General features: G+C 35.5%; 1 protein-coding gene across 1 annotated transcript in view; it reads left to right on the plus strand.

The window, feature by feature from the left end:
- The first annotated feature begins 5,657 nt into the window (after positions 1–5,657).
- LOC133302160 (protein PAT1 homolog) overlaps positions 5,658–18,434 on the plus strand; it is a 37,248-nt gene continuing 24,471 nt past the window's right edge. Inside the window, exons 1-3 of the mRNA XM_061501908.1 lie at positions 5,658–5,919; positions 12,400–12,545; positions 14,240–14,296. Of these exons, the coding sequence (XP_061357892.1) occupies positions 5,838–5,919; positions 12,400–12,545; positions 14,240–14,296 (285 nt within the window). The 5' untranslated portion in view covers positions 5,658–5,837. The remainder of the gene's footprint in view (positions 5,920–12,399; positions 12,546–14,239; positions 14,297–18,434) is intronic.

Raw genomic sequence — 18,434 nt, forward strand, 5'->3', positions numbered from 1 at the left:
GGGCTCTGATACCACTTGAAAGTTCGAGTTGGCCTTGAAGGCCGTAGCATGTGAGAGGGAAAAACAAAAAAATTTCCGCAAGCGGAATACACATGCATGTCAAGATACATACTTTAAGACGTATGTCATACCTTGTTCGTGAAAACTCAATTTAGAAAAGTCGGAACTCGGTTCTCGTAAAGTGGCGCTAGTTGGTGCCATTTTGGCGCCACTAGGCTTCACTTTCTTGGCGCCAGGGAGCATGGATTTGGCGCCTACTAGCATGAAATTGTTGGTGCCAGGAAGCATGAATTTGGCGCTAGTTTGCTTGGAATTCTTGGCACTAGTTGGCGCCACTAGGCGCCACTTGCAATTGTCCGCTTCAAAGTTCGTAAACTGTCGCGGGTTCGCGCCAGTGTGGTGCCGGTCCACGCCATGTTTCTGTCCATTGTACTGTGACACATCCGTGTGGAGTCGGCGTCAACAGGCTTTTTATAATTTGTAATTTTCACTCCTTTTACCTGTATAAACACAACCAATAGGTGAGAAATATTATTGACATAGAAAGAATCAATATAATAAGCAAATATGTATTTAAATTGCTCTTTTATGACTCAATTCTTATCAATTTTAACACAGAAAACCACACTTGCCATGGGCACATCAGTACTTAAAAAATAAATGGAGAAAAAAAAATATTTACCATGAAAAAATCTTATACTTCCAAAGCAAATGCTTGAGTGAAGTTACAAAAAAAAAACTTAATGCTATTTTCATCCAATTCATGTTCTCATTGTTATATGTATAACTCTACGTTGATATAAACAGAATGAGTTGCCTCTCCTGTCTCCATCGTGATAAATGTGTATAGTAAATAGCCGTACCTATATATTTCCCATAAACCAAGGCTAACCTTATTCACTAGACATGATAGCTATATTTTTATACATATACGAATAACTTATCTCCCTCTAAAGACAAAAAAGGGACAAAATGATAGTTGATGTGTGTATGCAGTAATGTTTCTTGACAAGGACCCATAAATTGCTTTATACATGATACATGCATGTCATAAAGACCAAGTTCCTTGATTCAAAGTTTAGGAGAAAAATGATTTTATTTTATATATGGTAAAGTTAAGATTTCAACTTTGTGTATAGTCCAATCTTTCCATATGGACCTAAAAGGTATTAAATTACTGAACAATTAAATTATAATAAGACCTAAAAAGCTTTGCCAGTACACAAATGGTACAAATAGATTCGAAAATTAAGATAATTCACAACGAAAGAAAACAGCCCCAAACACAATGCCACATATATGGTAAGCAAAAAAACTTCTAATTGAAAAATCATGACTCTATGCATTCTCTAAGCTTTGTTTGGGAGTTGGTTTTAGGAGGGGAAGGAAAGGAAAATGAGGGTTTTAGTAAGCCCTTCCCTTGTTTGTGAGTTTAAAAAAAGGAGGGGAAGAGTTTGAGGATTTTTACTAAACCCTCCAAAACCCTCATTCTTCTTAAAATTAAAGTTCCCCAAATTTGAAGGGTTTGAGGGGGAAAATATTAAAAATTACTTATCTACCCTTAGCATTAAAATGTTAAAACTATATAATTGTGAATCATTTTTAAATGCGATAATATTAGAAAAGTCTTAAATACCGACAGAATTTATTGACGAAAAATATTTTGTCAAAAATAGTGATGAAATTTTTGATGAAAATCATATACGTCAAAAAATTTCCGTCAAAACTAAAGACGAAATTAGAGACGAAACAAGATTTTGTCATAATCACTAACATAAATTTTGTACGAAAAACAAAATTCAGTCAAAATTATTGATAGAATCTAAATTTCGTCGAAACTTTAAATAAAAAGTTTCGACGAAAAAAATTACGTCAAAATTTTTTACGGAAAATATTTTCAACAAAATTTGTGACAAAAAATATTTCTGTAAAAAAATTTGACGGGAATTTTTTTTTTGTCAAAATTCTTTACGGAATCTAAATTTTGTCGAAATATTTAACAAAAAAAAATATTCATCGAAATTTATGACGAAAAATATTTTCATCAAAATTTTCAACGAAATACATCTATCGAAAATTGTTGACGAAAAAATTTTTCATCAAAATTCTTAACAGAATTTAAATTCCGCCGAAAGTTTTCGACGGAAACATTTTCGTTAAACTCTTTGGCAAAAAAAATTTCCGTCGAAATTTTTAATGAAACACATTTTCATCGAAAGTTTTCGAAGAAAAAAATTTGCGTCAAGTTTTTTTAGAAACAATTCCATCAAAATTTTCAACGGAACGCATTTTCGTCAAAAAATTTCAACAGAAAATATTTCTGTAAAAAATTTTGACGGAAAAAATTTTGACGGAAAAATATTCTGTCAAAATTCTTTATAGAATCTAAATTTCGTCGAAAGTTTCGAATGAAACATTTCCCTCAAAATTTGTAACAAAACAATTTCTGTCGAAATTTTCGTCGAAATACATTTCCATCGAAATTTTGAACATAAAATGTTCCGTCAAAATTTTTTACAGAATTCTTTTTTCGTTTAAAACATTTGATGGAGGAAATCATTTTCATCAAAACTTTTGATGGAAACTAAATTTCGTCGAAAATTTCGATAAAAAATTTATTTTTGTAAAAATTTCCATCGGTGGAAAAATTCTTTCGCTTTTCGGCGAAAAGTATTCCAACGAAAAAAATAATTTTGATGAAATTTTCGTCATTTGCAACGTAGAAATTTTATCAGAAATATGATCTTTTTTGGTGTTGTGAAAAGTACATGAATAATTTTGTTAGAAATTTTAAATTTAATTTAATTTGTAAAATATAATAATTATATTAATTTTAAAAAAGTGTAAAATAGTAAAAATATAACATTAACCCTCAATTTTCATCCTTTACCATTTTTTTAACTCCCAAACCAGGGAAGAGAATACCCTTCAATTTCCTTTCCTTCCTTCCCTTCCCTTCCCCTTGGATCACCTTCCTTCCCCTCCCTTCCAAACTCCCAAACAAAGTCTAATGCGTTATGAACACCATGGATATGCTCACGTAAAGGAGCTCATTGAATTCACATAATCACAAAGTTGAAACTTGAAAACATTACTTTCTTCGCCTTTAAAAATTATTTGTCAATTAAGTATTGGAGCCCCCAGTTTGCTCAAATGATAATTCCTCTATCTAAAATATTTGATATATAGGGGAATGGTTCTGTGGCACCCAAATCGTATACATTTTTGTAGATACTCAGATACTGTTGTTTTCATTATTGTAACTAAGAATAAACATTGTCTAAAAAAAAAACCTAAGAATAAATATCAGCAACAAGGCAGAACGAATAGAAACACAGAAACTTACAAAGAAATTGAACGAAATGACAATATTTACCCACCAGGCCCATAGCAGCCATGCTTGGAAACTGCTTCTTTTGAAACTCTCACAGCAGTACAATGTTTGAAGACTTTGGTTCACGAAGCTCCATGAACTTTTCTAGCAAATTTCACAAAGCAAACCCCAAACCCCAAGTTTCAGTCTACTTCTCAAATCGATTTTCAGTCTGCAAACCCAAGTTTCAGTTTACTAGCAAATCGATTTTCACGAAGGAAACCCAAGTTTCAGATAGATGAGCAAATCGATTTTGACAAAGCAAGTGAAGGCTAAGGCTATTTTTGTCTAAAATATTTGTTCATATTTTCCCGCCATGTGGGATTTTCATGTGAGATGGTATTATTGGTTGGAATTTCGTAGTAGAATTTAAAATCCTAAGAATGTAGTTTCTCATGAAAAAAATTACATCTCCTACTACCAAACATGGAAAAAGAAGAAATTCAATGTCACTTTCCCAAGAAATTTTTCCCCATGTACCAAACACACATAATTTCCGTCTTAAAACGACATTATTTTTTGCTCAATATAGATAACTTATCTACATTGACGGTTAGAAAAAACAAACTCTTTTAATAAACAGAGTTTAAAAATGTAATATCTTATGTATAATATCTTTATATTCAGGATTACTTTTAAAAAATATTCTTAAATACTTTTGTTTATAGGAATTATTGTTTTGATATTTTACTAGATTTTTGTTCTCATTCTGAGAAATTATTATATTAATTTTTATGACATGGAAATAAAAGTTTTTTTTTTGAAACCCAATCATATCTTTCGTTCTTGTTTCTCTTATTACTTTATGAGTAAATATTTTTTTTGGTCCTCAGCAAATTTCACGATGCCCGCTTTAGTCCCTAGCAAATAAAAAGGCCCATTGTGGTCTCTAAAAAATTCAAAATGGACCCATTTAGTTGAAATCGTGGTTCTTCACAAAATGGACCCATTTTTAAATTTGTGAAGAATCACGATTTCAACTAAATGGGTCCAATTTGAATTTCTTAAGGACCACGATGAGTCTTTTTATTTGTTAGGGACTAAAGCAGGCATCGTGAAATTTGCTGAGTACCAAAAAAGGTATTTACTCTTACTTTATTTTTTTCATAATTTAAATCTTAAAAAATATTATTAAGAAAACATTTTAACCATTTCATTTATAAATTTATAATTATCAATAAAAAATATATCAATTGAAATAAATAAATAAATAAATAAAATCGAACCCTCGTTAATTGCTTAACAGACATGTTTGTAATTTATCCAAAAATTAAATTATTAATTTAACGAATTTTATTCTTGAAAATATAACATACAACTCTAAACATGTACTTCTACAATAATTAAACAAAGGTGAATTACATTTCCCTTACTATTATTTTATGTCTTTTTTATTTTTGAATATGTTTTAGATTAACATAATAGGTCTCTCGGGCTTTACAGATACGGGTCTCATGCAATGAAGAATTTGAATCCTACCCAAGCTCTCAATTTCATATAAATTCTCTATTATAAATGAAGGAAAATAAGTTGTATGAGATAACTATCTTATGCAATAGAGGCAAATTAGTGAAGTCCACTATTATTTTTTTTAAATAATAAATCCCACTATTTTGTCTCTGTTATGAGATAATTATCTCATGTAACATGAGATAAATAGATCACATAAATGAATGGTCTAATTCTACAAGTACATCAGAAGGCACTTCTTCGGGGGCATTTGGTACACAGCATTTTCTAATATTCTCGAAAAATTAAATTTTTCTAAATTTTTAATTTTCGGATATTATCATAAACTGAATGTAAAAATTATATTTTTGAAAATCGAGATTCCCGGATAAATTTTTTTTTCTCCTCTACCAATAATTATAATTTATTTCAGGATTATAATAATCTATTTTATTATAATTTTTTTATTTTTTAGCTCAAAATAATATCATTTTGGGAGCGAATGTAGATAATTATAGAAACGTTAAAACCTTATTAAAAATGCTTTAATAATTCTTAAAATAAACATAGCCTTATAATGGAAAATGAAAAACGCGCGGGAGAGAAAATATGCGAGGACGAAGCGGGAACTAACTCGAAGAAGGTCAAATCAGTCATTTTCACCGATCCAGCTGTATCTTGACACGGAATCATGAAAATATCTCTTACCTAAATAATAGAATAAAATAATAATAAAAAAAATAATAATGTTGAAATTTTTTCACTCAAGTAAATTTAAAAATTTAGCTACGCTACCTCAACCATAATTGGCTCCTATGTTAGGGTTCCTCTCTTTCTGTGTATCTCGAGCCCAAATCCAAACCCATTCCATTCAGCGATCCTCCAATCTCCGCCATATCCTAATCTAAGCAATTCAACGCAGCAGAAAGTGTTTTCGAGTTTCTCCCTTTTCCTTCTTTTTTCTCTTTTTTCCTTCTTGATCGTTTGCGTTTTTCTTTGATCTTTCTTTTCGTTTATGGATGGGTTTGGTGCTGAGGCCAATGTCCGTGGTGCTTCTAACGCCGAAGAACTTAAGCAATTAGGACATGTTTCCAAAGGTTCGTTTCTTTTCTTTTTCTTTTTTAAATAATTTTCTGGGATTGATTTATTATTATTATTATTATTATTATTATTATTATTATTTTTTCAAAAAATTCTTCTGGCCCGTTTTCGTAAACAGGTACTGCTGGAATAGCTTCTTTCTTGTTCTGCGTTCTTTGATTCAGCTTGTGCCTGTAGATCTGCATTTCAAGTTTTTTTATTTTTATATGTTATTTGTTTCTTTTTGGTTAATATCTTCAGTTAATAGCAATTTCAGGTGGTCAGTTCTTGTAGAGTGATTGAACCAAAGCCTGGCCTAGTGTGTATAGTTTTGCCAATTTTGCACAGTTTACACTGTTTATTGTAATGTCTGAATTGAAATATTTTGTGGGTTTTTATTTTTATCTTTTGGTTTATGCTATTGTTACCCGCTTTAATAGATAGCCATACTAAATATGATGAATGCTAGCAATACACTTATTGACACTCTCTTTTCAACACACTCTTTTATTATTGGGTGAAATCTCATGTTAGTACCACTTAATTACTTGGGCCCGTTCTTTATTACTTGGATCAGCATGAGATTTCACCCAATATATTAAGAGTATTGAGAAGAGTGTGTCAAAGAGTGTGTTGCTAGCATTTCTTTGGTATGCATTATTATTTCTTGATTGCGTAATTGCTGAAAAGATTACAAATGTGTGTGCTCACTCTGGTTGATGAGTTGGGAAAGTTTAATGGGCCATAACCCACAAGGCCAATCTAGACTTTGCTGGGTTAAGCATTTTATTTGGATATCAATCAATGCTTTATTTTAGGACCTTATTTGCATTTATGTCTTCTGCTTTTGTAGAGTAAAAAACTTGTTGCACTATAGATAGGTTTATATACTTTTTGAAATTGCAGATTATTAGAAGAGATCCATTAAAGGAAAGCTTAAGAAAATGAGAGAAAGCGAGAGAAAAGGTTGAGAGAGAAAGAGATGAAGAGAAAGCATTATACTATTGAATCTGAACCAAATGAATCATTATTACAGAGAGAGAAATGAAGCTAACATTTATATACTAAATGGCTAACAACTGTAACAGTGGCTAACAGCAGTAACAACTTATGGTTGACAGCTGTAACAACTTATACAAATAAGTAGCTGTGACTAAAGTAAAGAGTTCTACTGTATATACACTAATATTCCCCCTTCAAGCTTAAGTGGGTTGGATTAGGAGAGCATGATCCAAGACCTTGAGTTTGTCTTTTAATTCTGTAAACCTTGCAGCAGAGAGAGGTTTAGTAAATGTATCAGCAACTTGAAGAGAAGAAGGTATGTGAAGGACAGCAAGAGACTTTGCCAAGACTTTTTCACGAACAAAGAACAAATCAAGCTCCATATGTTTCGTTCTTGAGTGTAGAACAGGATTGTGAGCTAAGGCTACTGTGCGTTGATTATCACAGTATATAATAGGAGTTTTGCTGGACACATGAAGTTCTTGCAATAGTGTCTGAACCCACAAAATTTCTGCAGTAGTGAGAGCTAGGCTACGATACTCTGCCTCAGCACTAGATCTTGCCACTACAGACTGCTTCTTGGACCACCAGGAAATGGGATTGGAACCAAGGAATAAGCAAGCACCTGATGTGGATCTTCTATCATCTGGATCAACCCCCCAATCTGCATCACAAAACCCAACAAGAGAGAGAGGCTGGTGCGGTGAGGCTGGATGAAATAGAAGACCATGAGACAATGTTCCCTTGAGATAACGCAAAATCCTTTTGACAATCTTCCAATGTTCTTCCAATGGTTGGTACATAAACTGGCAAATTTTATTTACGGTAAAGGCAATTTCTGGCCTTGTTAAGGTAACATACTGCAAGGCACCAACTATTGATCTGTAGAGGAAGGGATCAGCAACATAATTCCCCCTATGCTTGCTTAGTTTGCAGCCACTAGGCATAGGAGTAGAGATACCTTTTGCATCTGACATTCCAGCTTTGCACAGCAAGTCTTTCACATATTTACCTTGAGATAACAGAAGTCTCCCATGAGAAAGAGGCTTAACTTCTATACCCAGAAAATAATCCAAGGTTCCTAACTGTTTTAGAGCAAAGTGAGAGTTCATTTCATCAGTGAGCTGTTGAATTAGAGCTGAGTTGTTTCCAGTGATGATGATATCATCCACATAGACTAATACATATATGCAGCTCCCATTAGACTGAAGAATGAATAAAGAGGGATCGCACTTGCTAGAGTAAAAACCAAGTTGTCAAAGAGTAGTTCCAAACTTTTCAAACCATGCACGAGGGGCTTGTTTTAGCCCATAAAGAGCTTTGTGTAATCTGCATACCAGATTCTTATTCTCTGTTTCAAATCCAGGGGGTTGTGTCATGTAGACCTCTTCAACAAGCTCTCCATTAAGGAAAGCATTGTTGACATCAAGTTGTTTTAAGGGCCAGCCATAAGAGAGAGCTAGAGTGAGAATAATTCTGATTGTGTTGGGTTTAACAACTGGTGAGAAAGTCTCATTGTAATCATAGCCCTGCTGTTGATGAAAGCCTTTGGCAACAAGCCTGGCTTTGTATTTGTTAACTGTTCCGTCAGAATTTTCCTTGATGCGAAAGACCAATTTACACCCAATAGCCTTCCTGCCATGTGGTAAAGGAACAAGAGACCATGTTTGGTTAGATTGCAAAGCATTATATTCTAATTGCATTGCCTTAAACCAGTGAGGACTGGTCAAGGCTCCCTTAACTGATGTGGGTTCTGAATGAGTGAGGAGGAAAAGATTTCTGATTGCAGCCTTAGAGCGTGTGATAATAGACTGTGTTGGAGAGGGAGGGTGCAGAGGACCTGATGGGACATACTCAGAGGAAGATAATTCAGGATCAGAACTAGAGTTGGTGTTTTGACTGGAAACATTAGGAGTGTGAACAGAAGGTGATGGGGAAGAAGGTAAATGTGTGGCTGAATTTGAGAAATGACCAGACTGGTGTGTAGTGTTTGCTGACAGAGAATTGTTGGAGGAGTCAGAAGAAGGATCACTGTGAGGAACAGATGTTGATGAGGAATTAATAGATGATGCTGAATTAGTGGTGAGGCTGGTTGGACAAGTTTGTGGAAGGAAAATAGTTAGAGGAACAGAAGTAGAAGTAGAGGTAGACTGGTGCAAAACAGAAGAAGTTTTGTTAGTGTGCCATTCTGTGTAAGGAAACTTGTATTCATTGAATAGGACATCTTTAGATATAAATATTCTGTTTTTTAGACTCAAGCAAATATAGCCTTTATGATTGATAGAGTAACCAAGAAAAATGCACACTCTTGAGATCTAAACTCAAGCTTATGTTTGTTGTAAGGTCTTAGAAAAGGGAAACAAGCACAACCAAAGGTTCTAAGAAAGCTGTAATCAGGTTGTTGATGGTGCAACTTAATGTGAGGGATTTCAAATTTGATAGCAGAGGAAGGAAGTCTGTTTATAAGGTAAGTAGCTGTGGTAAAGGCATAGTTCCAATATTGCATTGGAAGAGATGAATGAGCTAAGAGGGCTAGACCAGTCTCTACAATATGTCTGTGTTTTCTTTCAACAACACCATTTTGGTGAGAAGTATGTGGGCAAGTGATTTGATGAGCTATTCCTTGCAAGTTAAGATATTGAGTAAAGGCTCTAAACTCCCATCCCCAATCTGTTTGTAAAGCTTTTAGAGGGAGTTGGAACTGATTGGTCACCATGGCATGAAATTGTTTGAAAATGCTTATTGCATCTGATTTTTGCTTTATTGGATAAAGCCATGTGTACCTAGTGCAGGCATCAACAAATGAGATATAATAAGCATTGCCTCGAGTGGATTTAAGAGGTGATGGTCCCCACAAGTCACTGAAAACAAGAGTGAATGGCTCTTTGTATTCTGTATAAGATGGTAAAGAATGTTGTCTATGAGACTTTGCACAACAACAAGAAGGACAAAATTCAGCCAATTTATTATTGATGTGTAGATTACAAGATTTGAGTACACTTTTAAGGGAATTAAAGTGGGGATGTCCCAGCCTATAATGCCATAAGGAATACAAAGAGCTAGAAGGGCTACATATATCAGAAACAGTTCTAGAACAATGACTATGTGTTTTGCTATTTGGACTAACAGCATTAACAACATTAACAGACTTGTTGATAGTCGAGGACACAGGAGAGCTAGCATAGATGTTATTGGTTGCAGAAGTATGACTTTTGGAGAGCTTCAACTCTGGAAAATAGTATAACCCATCAGAACCCACTGCACCTTGAAGGAGGACTTTATGTGAAACCTGGCATTTTACAAAACACATCAGAATGAAACTCAAAGAAAACTGAGTTGTCTTTAGCAAATTCGCTAACACTGATAAGATTTTTAGTAATGGAGGGAACCAAAAGTAAATTTTGAAGGTGCAGGTGAGTGTTAGAGTCAAAGGGAGATTGAAAAGAGGAGGAACCAATAGCTGTTATAGGAAGACCTTGTCCATTTCCAATCAGAACATGATCAGTACCACTAAGTTGCTGGCCTTGCATAATATTTTGAGATGTACCAGTTACATGACTTGATGCACCAGAATCTGGTAACCATTCAACCAGAGGGGGAGAACTACATGTGGAAGGTAGACTAGAAGGAGCAGCAAAGTATGCTTGAGGCTGAGACTGACTTGTTGGTCTTGTATACTGGAAAGATCTCATTGGTTGAGATTGCTGGTGTTGATACTGGAAGGACCTCACTGGTTGAGGTGGTGGATGAACAAAGTAGTGAGGATAAGGAGTGTTTTGTGGTGGAGGTAGATTCGGAACAAAATTCTCTTCAAATCGATGCCAGCAATCTCTAACATCATGTCCAAATTTATAGCAAAGTTGACAGTGGACATGTGTTCTGGTGCCTCGTCCTCTTCCACGACCAGACCTTCCACCTGAACGTCCTCGTCCTCTGTTCTGACCACTTGAGGTGTGGAACTGACTGAAGTTTTGATGCTATGTTTGACTCTGTTTTCTGGTTTCAGAAACAGAGTCTTCTTCTTCATCTGTAACTTCTCGAACTGAGCTTGGAAGATGCTGAGTGAGATTTATAGTTGCTCCTTCAGTCAACAGAGTATCGTTTTGCTTGATTAACAACTGTTCATGAGCTAGTAACTCCACTGTTAGATCTGCAATAGTGCAGTCTCGTTCTCGTCCGTGTATCATCATAACGAAAGAAGTATACTCTGATGGTAATCCTTCAAGAATAGTCTCAGTGTGCTCCTCAATAGAAATAGGCTTCCCAATCGACTTGAGCGAGTCACGTAGTGTTTTGATACGTGTTAAGTATTCTTTAATAGTCTTTGAGCCTTTCTTCATGGTTTTCAACTCAGATCTGAGTTGACGAACTCGAGACTACTCCATGAAAAGTTTGTGAATATTGTCCCAGGCCTCAAAGGAGTGCTTCACAGGTAGAATATCATTTACAATAGACTCAGAAATAGTGGATAGGAGCCATGTAAGTAGCATCTGATCTTGATTGAGCCAATCAACATAAGCGGAGTTCAGAATATCATTCTCTCTGTCTTCGTCTGAAACAAACTTGAGAGGAATTTTTGGATTAACAAGAAAACGATGCAATTGGTGTGAAGTAATTACCGGTTCAATGATCTGATTCCAGAAAAGGTAATTATCTTCGGTAAGTTTTGCAGAAATTTGAAGATTGAAGAGAGAAGCTGTCTTGATTTTCATTGAAGTGGACTTTTGTTGAGATCTGGATCTATGTTGAGATCTGGATCTAGGTTGTGATGTGTTCGAGTTGTCAGAAGCGTTCGAATCAGAGTCGGAAGCAGAAGACATGATAGAGATCTAAACGGATCAGGCCCTCAGAGAGAGCTCTGATACCATATTAGAAGAGATCCATTAAAGGAAAGCTTAAGAAAATGAGAGAAAGCGAGAGAAAAGGTTGAGAGAGAAAGAGATGAAGAGAAAGCATTATACTATTGAATCTGAACCAAATGAATCATTATTATAGAGAGAGAAATGAAGCTAACATTTATATACTAAATGGCTAACAGGTTTAACAGTGGCTAACAGCTGTAACAGCTTATGGTTGACAGCTGTAACAACTTATACAAATAAGTAGCTGTGACTAAAGTAAAGAGTTCTACTGTATATACACTAATACATATGTTATGCCGTTCTTCTAGACGTATTGAAATGCGACCTTTCATCATCAATAGTTTTGTTTCATTATTTGGTTGTTATGCTGTCTTTCTTTTACATGTTTTGTTTTCTTTTGGTGGATCTAGCACACATGGATTTTCCTTTATATGTGCAAACTGTATATTACTCAAGAATCGAAGTCGATTTGCTTTATAAAAAGAGGATATCAATGAACTTCTATGAAATGGTTTCACGGGATTCAGCCAATTGTCTTGATCGTGGGATATAATTGAGAAATAGGAATCCTATATGATAAACAGATATGAGAAATTGCTAAAATGTTTGAGTCATTTTACTTCTGTTATGCAGAAGGTGCAGTATTTGATGCATCACAATACGCATTCTTTGGTAAAGATGTTGCTGAGGAAGTTGAGTTGGGCGGGTTGCAAGATGAAGATAACTGCATACGTGCAGTTGAGTTCAATGAGGAGGAGTTCTTTCTCAATACAGAAGAGGTTATTTTTCATTCTTCTTACCAGTGTTTTTCTAAATTTCAAATCTTATGTGGCTACTATGTTTAAAATATAAACATCTTGATGTTATGCTTTTAGTTTAATTACTCATGTTTTCTTCATTTTACGGTCAAGTGGTGCATATAATTTCATTCATGTTTTTATTTGGTTTGCCAAAATATGTTAGCTCTTCTTTTGTTAAGCTGCTGGCCCTTTCTTCTTCAATCGTCTTCCTTTGTGGGCAGAATTTAGAATTTCAAATGTAGTTATGTTTAGATAAGAGATAAGAAGAATTTGAGATATAGTTATCTGAGTTATCTTAATAAATTTTGGTGATGTCGTATAATACTTATGTTCATTTGGAGATGTTTTACTAAGGACAAAGTGTTGAAGATTGTTGAGATAGCGAGAAAAGAGAAGCACATGCTGAAAATTGTGTCTCTCAACTACACCACAGAATCAATAGTTATACAATGTATATAATAAATAAAATGATATAATTTTCCTAATTACTATATCTACATGAGTAAGGATCAATTTGTATTATTGGGTGGTATGAGACTGACCTAGTTCTTGGAGACTGACTACCTTTGGAGGTTGAGGGGCTCGCTGAGGAGAAAGGTTGAAGACTTCAATGGTGTGTCATTTGCTTTGGACATGTGCTGAGAGGAAGCTGGAAGGAGGTTAGGGTGCTACTGAGAAGATTGGTTGAAGACTTCTAAGAGCTGTCTGACAAGGACGTTGCAAGATTTTGTGTGTCCAAGTTTGTTGGTTGAGATGGGTTCAGTGATATTAAAAGATTGATGCTTCTTTTTTAGCATTAGGGGGAGTGTTACGATATTTGGGTTATTATGTTATTGGTCTTATTGTTAGTTGGCTTTTACTTGTACTAGTAGTGTCTGAACGAGATTCAAGAAGCACACCAGCAAGCACACAAACAAATTGATGCACACACTTGTTGAAGCCCCAAATTCCCAGCTGATTGTGTCATCTCAGCCAAAGGACTCGGATAGAAGCATCAAAACATGCAGTTACCCTTCAATCTCATCCACCAGATCAAAGGGGGAACAACAAACAGATTTAAACTCCCACAAGGCTCAACAGCAATCAGATCATGGGGGAATTGCAGAGAAAGGTTCAAAGGGCTAGGGGTGTCTTCGATTTTCTTTTTTCTTTTTGTCCAAAAGCGGGTTGATCTTCCTCCTTCAATGGTGGCTTGGTCAGCACGATGAGATTGTCTGTACCCACCAATCTTTTGCTCGAGCATGGTGAACCCTGCTGGGGGCTGTGATTCAGATTGCGTTTCTGGCTGAAAATAGAAGGATCATGTGATCCTATGCTCCAACTTTTATCTATATTTATCTATTTACCATTACATTGTTGCTTTGTACTGTTACTTCCGTTCATTTCCATTTTGCTAAGATTGAATTGTATCAGTAATTTATAGTTGTGGTACCAATTAGTCATTGCTAAATTATTATATCATAATTTTATTCAGTTAAATCAAATTCTTGATATCAGCAAATTTTCAAAATCGGCAGAGAAGAATATATATTGCCTGCTTTGATGACTGGCTGATTCTGCTTTCTTTGCATCCTGCCAAAAGGAAAAAATGGCTATCTAACTTTTATGAGTGATTTAATATCCCAGATATATGTTAGAACTTCTACCAACTAACTGTTATTTCTGCATTGTAGGAGGAAGATGTAAGATCTTTTTCTGATATTGATGATCTCACTACGACTTTTTTGAAGGTAAGGTAGTGAAACTACAATATATTGGGATCTATCTAAATGCTGGAGATCGTTATTAGATTAATGTCTGATTGCTGTGATGAAGATTGTTTCTTAATATGGATACATGTACTTAAAGTAGAAAAATTATATATAATAAATGTCTTTTTTAGAGTAAAAAAAAAAACTAAACAGATAAGCATGAGGAAAGATACGACTAGGGGAAGATAACAAATCCTCTAAAACAGAAATTTAGTTTAAAAAGAAACATAATAAGATCAAAATTGTAGAAAAGCTGCTCAACTATTGTGTTTCTGTTGTTAAAGCATAATGAAAGTCAAAAGAAAATGAGAGAAAGTGTGGGAAGAGAGAAAGAAAATCCATTGTTTGATCTGAAGAATATTGCATGCATTAGATGATACATGAGCAGCTCTATTTATAGAGCTAGACTATGTAGCACCGACATCGACATGCGACACGACACCGTACGACACGTTAATTCTAAAAAAATTTAGATTTCGACATGCCGTGACACGTTTTGATATTAAATATTTTTAATATATAGTGTATATTATATTTATATTCAAAAACTTCACAAACAAGTAAAACAGAATTGATAATATCTATCACTTTAACCAAATAAGATTCAAAGAAAAAAATCATTTCCATAATTCCATTACATTACGTAGAATATCCATAGAAAACCTTAAATTATGTAAATTACATTCATGGAGCATTTTCCTCTAGAATAACACTTTTTAAAGTTTTTATTTAAATGTATTTTAATATTTTGAAAATTATAATTTTATTACAAAAATGTCCTTTGATCGTGTCGGAAATGGTCAAATTTGTTTGTCGGATTGGTCAACATGTCCGACAACGACTTCAGAGTTTTTGAAGTGTCCATGCTTCATAGGAGCTAGATGAGCTAACTCAGCACTGAGTCATAAAGCTAACTTAAACTAACTAGATCTAATAGAATCATAACCAACCAATTAACACTAGAGAGGCTATGATCTGGTATAACACGACACATAGTAAAGAGCAGAAGCATAATACATAATGCGACAACTCAAGAAAGAAATACAAAGCATTGAACATGCTGGTCATTAATATGCCCCCACAAACTCACGAGTTATGGATAGGTAAAGATGAGTCCATAACTCTTAGTTTGGTCCTAAGTTCAGCAAACCTAAGAGCAGATAAACCCTTGGTGAGAGTGTTCACAATCTGATTTGAAGCAGGGATATGAGATACAAGTAGATCCTTGGCTAGAACGCGTTTTTTGACAAAAAAGATGTCCAACTCCATGTGCTTTGTATGAGCATGCAAAACTGGGTTATGTGAGAGGGCAACAATTCTAAGATTATCACACAATATGCATAGAGTGGTCAGATGAACATGAAGCTCATGCAAAAAAATCTTCGCTAAAGTGAGTGCCAAACTCCTATATTCAGCCTTAATGCTGGACTTGGCTAATAACATGTTTTTAAGACCACCAAGAAACAATAATTGGCCCAAGATACAAGCAAGTTCCCGGGCTTGAGTGGCTGTCATCTGGGTCACTAGCCTAGTTTACGTCACAATACACTGTCATGGAGAGAGAACAATGAGGATTGGTTGGCTGTAGCATTAGTCCAAAGGTGATAGTCCCTAAGGTACTTGAGAATTCTTTTCACAACATTCTAATCATCAAGTAGAGGTTGTGCCATAAATTGGCACACTTTGCTCACAACAAAACTTGTTTTTGGTCTATTTATTATGGCATATTGTAGTGCTCCTACAATGGAGTGATAATACTGTGGATTTGCATAATAATTGGATCCATGTCTCGTCAATTTATACCCAACAATGCTCTTAGCTTCTGCCATGTTAGCGTGAGACATGAGGTCTCTAATGTAAACTCTGACTAAGTGAGAAATAAGACACTATAGGGTTGCTTCTTAACTTCTACTTTGAGGAAATAATCAAGCTCCCCTAAGTCCATGAGAACAAGCATAGTTTGGAGATCTGTGACAAGATTTCGGATAAAGGAGGGTCATTACGAGTCACAATGTTGATATCATATATGTATCCAAGAGTGCAGATACACCTATTACCAGCATGAAGAATGGACATAAGATGGACCACAACGACATGCCCGAAAGTCAAGAAGTAAGGGCCCGTTTGGATGAGCTTGTAAAAAGGACTTTTTATGGCTTGCTTATTTTAGAAGTCCTTTTCATAAAAGTTAAAGCTATTTAGAGCTTTAAAAATATTATTGAGCTGAATCCTCCCAAGAATTTTCAAAGGTGGATTTAACCATTTGATCAAAACCTTAATCTTGCCAAGTATTTTTTATGGCATTGTAGAACAGCTTTTGGTTCCACTTAGAGATCCCAGTCACCACTTAACATAGGTTACAGATGTTGAACTTTAGTGGAAGGAGAAATGGATTTCTTTAAGAGGGAAACGTGAAATATTTGAAGAAGTTTCTTTGGATCAGGTGTGACATGGTGCGTATCTCCTGAATATGTATACCATTCTATTGCAAGCTGGTCAGTAGTTCATGGTCCAGTTAGAAATGCTTGAGGTTGAAAGCCTTGCTGCCTCATTGAAGAAGATGGAGGCTGACATGATGTAGAAACTTGAGCAGCAAATGGTTGGCCAAGAATAGAAGATGTAGGGAAGGAACTATGATATTATTTCTGATGTTCAAGGAATTGTTGTGCCAGTTGTGCAAATAGATTGCCTTAGGGATATTGGGACTAGTTTGAGCCCAATCCGAAGGATGATCCCTGAGGAAAGAACTAAGGGAAAAAAATTGTTATTTGGTACAGAAGAATGTTGAGGAGAGTTGTTGCTTGGGTGATTGTTCTCTAGGTAGTTTTTTGAACCAAATGTTGGTGTGAAGGAAGGATAAATCTTGTGCCAACAATTCGCTACCTCATGTCCCGTCATGCCACATCTAGGACCAGAACGACCCCTGTGTCTGCTATGGAAACCTCTGTAAAGAACCTTGGGATACACCACCCCAAAAGCTAGCTCAAAGGGTGGGAGTGCCCAAATTATATATCTCAACACGTCCCCTCACACGAAAGCCCTTTGGGCTTGAAGAGTGGATGATGCAACAGGCCCAGACTACCTGTGCTAAGAAATTCCACAAGAGAAAGTGGGGGGCGGCGAGGCTCTGATACCATGTAAAGAACCTTGGGATATGCAATTGAATCTGAAATATATTGTATATTCAAGTGTGTAAGTCTGTACAAGGAGGCTCTCTATTTATAGAGACTAAAAGACCTAACGGAATGACCTAATGGGCCAAGCCCACAATCTAGACTATTCTAGACTATTCTAATAATAATAAATTAATATTATAAATTAATATTATTTCTAACACTCCCCCTCAAGCTGGTGCGTATATATCAAAAGCTCCCAGCTTGTTACAAATATGATCTATTCAAGGACCTCTAAGAGCTTTAGTGAATACATCCGCAAGTTGATCATTGGAATTGACAAATGCTGTCTCGATCTCCCTTGACTGGATCTTTTCTCTAACAAAATGACAGTCAATTTCTATATGCTTGGTCCTCTCATGAAAGACTGGGTTAGAGGATATATGCAAAGCGGCTTGGTTGTCACAAATGAGCTTCATAGGCCTTTGTTCACAGAGATGGAGTTCCTTCAGCAATTGACTCAGCCAGATGAGCTCACAGGTTGCATTTGCCATTGCCCGATATTCTGCCTCCGCACTGGATCTGGCGACCACAGTTTGCTTCTTACTCTTCCAAGAGATCAAATTTCCTCCGAAGAGAACACAATACCCTGAGGTGGATCGTCTATCTGAAGGAGAACCTGCCCAGTCAGCATCTGAATAACTAGAGATCTCTGAACTCCCTTTATTTGTATATAATAAACCTCTTCCTGGCGCCTTTTTAATATATCGGAGAATTCTAATAACTGCATCCCAATGGGAGTCACAGGGAGAATCAAGAAATTGACTTGCAACACTCACTGCGAAGGAGATATCTGGCCTTGTCACAGTAAGATAATTCAATTTTCCAACTAATCGGCGGTAGCGACTAGGATCTGGCAGTGACTCCCCCTGTCCTGGTAATAACTTAACATTGGGGTCCATAGGTGTATCAATGGGTTTACAGCCTAACATGCCAGTTTCATC

The sequence above is a fragment of the Gastrolobium bilobum genome, unplaced genomic scaffold (assembly GCF_033153095.1).
Source record: "Gastrolobium bilobum isolate Gb01-03AN ecotype WA unplaced genomic scaffold, APGP_CSIRO_Gbil_v1 utg18232, whole genome shotgun sequence".
NCBI lineage: Eukaryota > Viridiplantae > Streptophyta > Magnoliopsida > Fabales > Fabaceae > Gastrolobium > Gastrolobium bilobum.